This window comes from Geospiza fortis, unplaced genomic scaffold (assembly GCF_000277835.1).
Source record: "Geospiza fortis unplaced genomic scaffold, GeoFor_1.0 scaffold192, whole genome shotgun sequence".
NCBI classification, from domain to species: Eukaryota; Metazoa; Chordata; class Aves; order Passeriformes; family Thraupidae; genus Geospiza; species Geospiza fortis.
In genome coordinates, this window is record NW_005054315.1 from 4,841,801 (window position 1) to 4,849,204 (window position 7,404).

Sequence of the window (7,404 nt, forward strand, 5' to 3'; positions counted from 1 at the left end):
TATATATATATGTATATTTTGGTAACAAATTTTCCCCTAAAGCTAAGTAACAGTTCTGGCACCCTCATCATAAGAATGACTTGAGGACGTGGAAGTGTTGGAGCAAGTCCAGAGGAGAGACATGAAGCTGCCAGGGGGACTGGAGCATCTCCCCTTGGAAGACAGGGTGAGGAAGGTGGGGCCGTGCAGCTTGGAGAAGAGAAGGTTCCACGAAAACTTCATAGCAACCTTCCAGTATCTGAGGGACCTACAGGGAAGCAGGAGAGGGACTTTGTCTGGAAATGTAGTGATAGGACAAGGAGTAATAGGTACAATTAAAAGAGGGGCAGTTTAGGTTATCTACAAGGAAGAAATTATTCACTGTGATGGCAGTAAAGCACTGGCACAGGCTGCCCAGAGAGGTTGTGGGTGCCCCATCCCAGGCAGTTTTTGAGGCTGGGTTGGATGGACTTCTGAGCAATCTGGCCTAGTGGGAAGTGTCCCCCATTAAAGACTAGATCTTTAAGGTCCCTTCCAACCTGTAATATTCTATGATTCTATACTTCAGAGCAACTATAAATTTAATCTGTAAGCATAAGGGCCTTCTTACTGAGATCCAGTGTTCTAGAAAATGAGTCTCCAAATATTGTAGCAGCTGTGGTGAGAAACCTTTTTTTCCAAGGACTGTGGCAGTATAATTAAGCAATTAAGCTCTAAAACACAGCTGGGAACATGGACTAAAAGATAGACCAGCAACCCTCAAGGCAGGACAGATTTTCAAGATGTAGTTTTACAGGTTTGGTGGCTCAAGGATGAGCCCTGTGGTGAAATTCCCAGCAGGAAGCCTCAGATTCTACTCACTGGAATTAGCCATCTTTCCTGCCAGTTCAGATGCTTTGGTCAAAATGAGGCCACTGGGCCATGTCTCTGAAGAAGTGTAATTAAAAATTTGTCCAGTTCTCAATCTCAAACAAACCATTGACAGTCACAGGATTCCTGCTACACCTTAAATATACTGACAACCTCACAGCTCTTACCCTTTTTGCAGGGAAAATAAAGAAACATAGCCAACTTTTTCTTTAAGACCAGCAACATCCATGTAAGACCTTGACTGATAGACTTAATCCTCCCTTTTATTCTTTCTTCTATAATGGTGATTTATTTAGACACCGCATTTAATTCCACAAAAATGATTTTTTTTCCCTGTGCTTTTAATGGTGTGCCTGCAGCTGGGATTATCAAACAATTTATTATCTGCACCTGCCAAGCTAAGTAATGGCAGTGTTGGTGGTGGTGCAGAGAACATCAGAGTTTCTTGACTCACTGGAGAGGATATTACTGTACTTCAGCTGATGGGGAGGCATGGAAAATTGCCTTCATATAGACCAGGTCCAGTACTTTGGCTCTGGTCATGTGTCACCCGGTGCTGTAGAAGTGGCACTGCCTGTGCTGTCCCTGGTGGCTGCAGCAGCGGGTGGGACAGCACTGGCTCGAGAGCTGTTCCTGCAACCTGGCTGTGTGTGCTCACTGAACTGGGCACAGGACAAAAGGCTTTAGGCTCAGCTCTTTCCCCCACAGCAACATCCACTGGGCTTTCTGGAGTGCTCCCTCAGTCAGCCTGGCCAGGCTTTCCAAAGGAACCTCTCTTGCCCGTGCACAGTTGATCCATGCAGCAGAAAGGGACAAAGCTCCTGAGGCATCCATCCTCAAATCCCAGGCTCATGGATTCCTTGACAGACCTTAGAGGGGGTCATGGGTAGAAAAACAGTACTAGGCTCTGCATCTTTCAGGAAAGTATGTGCAGCTACTCAAATATTTATAATACTTTGGACCAGGAAGTGAGCTTCAACACCAGACGTGTAATTGTCCAGGCTGCCTAATTGCTAGCTTGCTCCCTGGCTCTGCTTTGCACTGCTTTTAACTAATCCTCTTCATGACCATGTGCAGGGGTATTATATGAATGACAGTTCATGACAAAGTTCCCAAGAGAGCTGTATGGATTTGGGGAACACTCCACTTGAGATAGGACTCCAGCAATAATATTTTCACCGTGAGTACTGGAACATACTGGAACATCCACAAAGCCCTGTGAAATCTCCTTGCATGGTGATGTTCAGAGTTTGGCCAAGCAAGACCTTCTGTACGATGAACTCTGAAGTTAGACCCCCGCTGAGCAGATGGCTGGGCTAGCTGATCTCTGGTGGTCCCTTCCATCCAGTATTTTTCCATACTTCATCAGGCTTTGAACCCTCAGTACCCTCAGATGCTTTGAGTGCTGCATCCTGGGGTCTGACACACACAGTAGAGTTCATGAAACAGAAGGTGCTGCCTTGGTGAACTGTAGCACAGTGTTCTCCATCAGGAACTTGTAAATGGAAAAACCCAGCCTTTGCCAGGCCCCAAGGGCCACCAGAGTGCAGAGGAAATCTGAGGCCACTGTGCTGCCCATGGATGTAACCCTGAGCAATGTGGATATGAGCCAGGTCTTGTCATTCAGCTTTGGGGCTAGTGACCCTTCCCAGCTCTGAGCAGTAAGGCTGGGCACACACAGGCTGAAGGAGGAGATGTACAGGCAGTGTAACATGAAAACCTAGAAGTCAGTTAGAACTTCAGGAGGAAGCAAGAGTGTGTGTGTGTTCTACTGAATCCATGGCACAGTCCAAAATTCCAACAGGCTACTGTGCTAATTAAGTAAACAATTTTTGAGGACATTTTAAGCTTGTATAGTCTTCAACAAGGTCAGGGACTGACTACATTTATAAATGTTATGGCATTCAATAATTATGTAGGATAAAATAGCCAAAAAATACCCTACCTAGTAATAAACTGGAAGTTTGGGGTGACAGTTTCATTACAGTGAAAACAGAGAAGAAGTTAACAGGAGGGTGTATGTTTTATACTCAGACGAGATATTTTCTTTAGGAAAAGCTAGTGACTGTGCCAATTGAGAAAATATCCAGAATAATCAAGCTATTCCTTATGAAACAAACTGTGGTTTCTTTTATGAACCTTGGAACTACATACAGACATATACCTTTAGGAAAGGCATATGTCTCCTTTAAATCAAGATAATAAGGAAGTATTTACATAGTCACAGGTAAAAGCTCAGGGATCCAAGAGAGCCTTACTGCTTTCCCCCCCATCTCAAGCATTTATTTCAGAGAGGCAATACAAGGTTTAATAACATGGCCTTTATTGATGACACAGGAAAGCAGATGCTTTAAAGTAACTAATTTTTCATAAACAGAAAAGAAAGTTTTACTTCCTGTTACATAATTACATAAAATCTGTTTAAGTCACTAATGTATAAAAAAAGAAAAAGTTTGCATACTTCGTACCATCAAGAAGACCTAAGTAGCTGTATTTTCTATAACAAAGGGAAAAATAAAACAAATTTGCATGGACAGAACTCAACAGTATAAAACAATTATATGTATGCTATAAAGAATTTTTATTATTTGTAAGCTCAGTCCTTGAGGATGGCTAAAGAAGTAGATCCTAGCAGGATCAAACCTTGCATATTTACACACAGAGGTGTAAAAGTAATATTGCCAGTTAATTGAAATACGCATTTTCAGTATTGTTCTGAAAATCAATGAAGTCTAGAAGCTAGATTTTAAATGCAGATGTTCACATTTCAAAGTACTTCTTGCAATCCTGTATAATTAAGGCAAAGTATGTTATCTTTTGAAAATACCTTCTATAATAGTTTCTGCATAAAAATATGAAATAAAATATAAAACTATATATATTTAATGGTACACTGTTATGTATGGTCCAGCAGAATAAGGCACAAAAAGTAAATAGAATGCAAAAGCATATATAGAAGTTAATGTGTTATTTTAAGTGGAATATAGCAAAATTCAAGTAGTTCTGAATATGCTCATTTCTTGCAATAGGAATACATTTTTTTATATAAGTATCTCATGCTAAGCCTGATGTAGAGACATTCCTCATGTAAGCATAATCTATCATGTTTATAACTTTATGTATGTCATTTTTACAGTGGCTGTATTTAGAAATGTGATTGTTTTCAAACAATCTGAAACAAGGCTCCTTAATGAGGCGACTTGGCCTGAACTCCAAGTGTGAATTTTTCCATGAGGTAAAGTGTCCTGGTTTCCTGCCCAAATCAATTGAGCTGGGTGAGTTTTGTCTGCATGCTTAATATGAAAGTTAATATTTTCACTAACATAAATGACAATACACGTCCCTAAAGTTGGGTACGTTTGCAAAGTTTGTTTTCACAGGTGGTGTTCACAAGCAAATTTTCTCTCTCTGAAGAGTTCCACAGAGAATTAGTGTATAGAACGGGCCACCTGTATCAGTACAACAGCATTATTGGTCAGAAACCTTTCAGGTGAGCTGGTATTTATTTTGGAAGTATGGTCTGTTTGTCAACAAGTAAGCATACATGTATAGAGAACAGAGAATCTTAATATATTTTGGGTTGATAGAAGGCATGCATCAGCATCTGTTGTCTGACTGCAGCCTCAAAGCAGCAACTGCCCCCTACCCCACAAGTAGTATCTATAAGATTTTCACAAAGGAAGAGGAGAGCAGATGAAGTCTTTACTTCCTTCCCAAAGTTTCAGCTAATTTCTTCAGTCTTTTCTTCAGCTCTAGAGGAAACTTCTCATAACATTTTTTGCAGACAGGCTTCATATCAAACTCAACAAATTTATTCCTAAAACAACAAAGCAAAAGTTTTAGCAGATGAGATAGTGAAAAAAGAATTTAAAAAAAAAATCTCCTATTAAATGTGCACAAGCAAAACATTAGCTTCCCAATTTATACAAATACACTAAGTTATAAGTTCTATACACTGCAGACAGTGATTACAATACCACATTGAGCAAGTTATGCAGATTTTACCCAAAAGCTCATATTTATTAACCGTGTAATTTAGAAAGCCTTTCAAATCCAATTGTAGACTAAACATAAGATAATGGAATAACAAGTTAGTATTTCAAGTTGCAGCTGCGTGAAAGATGTTTTGGTTTTGACTGCCATAACTTCATGCAAAAGTGCAAAAAAACCATCCTTAGGACTAACCACAGAAGAAAGCAGCAGAGGTGGCGGTGAGAAGGAAAGGAAGTTTACAAACAGATTGGCTTTTTCTTTTTCTGCTTCTCTTTATCCTTTGCGTCACGTTCCCGTTTGGCAAGTCGTCGCTTAAATTCATCTGGCATTTTCTCATAACAGTGTTTGCAGACAGGTTTTAGATCAATTTCAACAAACTTATCCCTTTAGAGTTAAACAAGAAAAAATAAAGGATGGAAAAGGAGCAGAGTTAGGAAGACTAACTGAAGGAAGACCTGAAGAGACAGCAGAAAGAGATGGAAAATACTGAGTAGAGCAAGAGGAAGAGACACTTATTTTCTCGATGCTGTTTACATGTTTTTCATACAGTAACAGCTACACTACAGCAACATCTACACTTTGAAGAGAACCACTGATATGTGTTGAAGACATCCCACTTATCCATAAACTTACTTGAGGGTTAACTTAGTGTTGCAAGTTGAACAAGCGAAACAGTTGACACACCATGCCTTATTCAGAGCAGACACAACTAGGGAGATGGGAAAAAAGACATCATTAGCCTTAACATTAAAAAAAAAGTGATTACAAAAAATGTTCAGTTTACATGCTCATGAGATGTGAAGAAAATTCATTGATTCTTGTATCAAGTATTAAGGATCATAATAATGTGGCCAGACTGGCGAGGCACATTTTGGAGTGTAATGAGCAGGACTGTGAAGCATCGATACAGCTGTCCCTGAGGCAAGACCAGCTTAACCTATTTCTGCCTCCTATTTTTTGCTTCCACTTCATCTCATATCCAGCTGATCTCAGGCAATGATTCTGTGAGGCCAGGTTCCAATTTAATCAGGAAATGCTTCCAGCTGAAGAGCAATCCAGCACAATTGTGTTTATGTTTTCATACAGTTTCATTTCTCAGATCCAGTTCAGACTGCACTGCAATCAACAGTTGCACTTGCCCAGCTGAGGTAAATCATGTGAAGCCAGCAGCCAGACACTGCTGGTAAATCAGGACTACCAAGGTGAAAAAAAAATGGACTCTCTTTATTCTTTGTGTTGAAGAGAAAGTAATTATTTCCTATTTGTTCTGTAGGTAAATCCAGTTCCTGTTCTTTCTCTCTTTCAGTACAGCTTTCCAGTTTTTCCTGCCAAAATTTTCTTAAGTTAGAGAATGCAGGATAATATTTTTCTTATAATGCTTTTCTCGCTCAATCTCTCAATATTTTTCTCACAGTATTTTGTCAACAACAAGGAGAACCAAAGCAGCACTGTCATGCAGAGGGTTTTTCCTGCACTATGGGACAAGCATGTCCACAGATACACAGTTATTCCACTACTTTCCAGAATAATACTAGCCAGGTCAAAGTCTTTGCTCCCAAGCAACCTCAGTAATGCAGTCATAGACACCCTCCTGAAAAACTGCTGCTACAGATATTTGTTTCACCCAACACAGAACAATGCTGGATACCAAATTTGTGACAGCTGACTCAAAATTTGTATGCAGAAATGAAAGAAGAAATGTAATTGAAGACATACACTGAAAATAAAAAAATTAGTGTATACTGTATTATTTTCAGTTCAGAGACCAAAACTTACATTATGGGTATCGGAATACAGGACGAAAGGTTAGAATCATACAGAGATTTCTGTAGTTATCAGAAAAGTTCAATTTCTGCTCCTTCCTGTAGAATTTTCCTGAAAATGAGGACTCTTTTCTCTAAAGCATTTTGGATTGTCATTCTGCAGGCATAGTGCAGTCCATAAAATCTAGGGAAAGCACATCTACAGAATATATGTCTTACCCTATAGTTGCATGACTATAAACTAGTTTATGTCTCTTTTTGAATGTTAGAAGCTTCCTCCTGCTTTGCTAATGCCTTTGGCTTAGATGAAGCTAACATAGTATTTACTTTGGACAGGATAAATAGGCACATAATGTCACATTATTTCAGGTAGAATAATTTGCTTTTGGCATTTTATCAGAGCTAGTTATCAAAAAAACAAAAAAAATCCCTCAAACCCACCTCCTTCTCCCAAACAACCCAATCAAACATTAACAAACCAAACAAATTGTAGGGAGACTTGTAAGGGGGCACAGTATTCCCCAATGAGTTGCAGCTGTGTTGACACCTGTAAGTAATTGAGAACCAGGGCCATAAAAGGGTGAAGCCAGACAAAGAGTCAGAAGGCTGCAAGAAGAGCTAGCAGAAGGCTGTCCAGAAGATGACTGCAGAGGAAGACTGCAAGAAGCAGGAGAAGGCTGCTCAGGAAAAGACTGCAGGAGGAGAAGATGGTGAGTTCCCCTGGAGGGGATGAATAATTCCAGAGGAAGATTGACCCCAGGAGGGTAGACCCCAAGAGAGGGTTGGAGAAGCTTTGGAC

The 7,404-nt window shown here is 40.0% G+C and overlaps 1 protein-coding gene across 5 annotated transcripts in view; it reads right to left on the reverse strand.

Annotated features, from left to right (window-relative positions):
* Positions 1–3,150: 3,150 nt before the first annotated feature.
* The window catches only part of LIMS1 (LIM zinc finger domain containing 1), a 66,795-nt gene continuing 62,541 nt past the window's right edge, over positions 3,151–7,404 (reverse strand). For 4 of the 5 annotated variants that reach the window (XM_031056166.1, XM_031056167.1, XM_005419982.2 and 1 more), the window contains exons 9-10: positions 5,476–5,551; positions 3,151–4,666 (exon numbers count right to left, since the gene is read on the reverse strand). In XM_031056166.1, the coding sequence (XP_030912026.1) occupies positions 4,552–4,666; positions 5,476–5,551 (191 nt within the window). In that variant the 3' untranslated portion in view covers positions 3,151–4,551. Of the gene's footprint in view, positions 4,667–4,852; positions 5,227–5,475; positions 5,552–7,404 lie in introns of those variants that run through there. The other variant, XM_031056168.1, reaches the window with a different exon arrangement.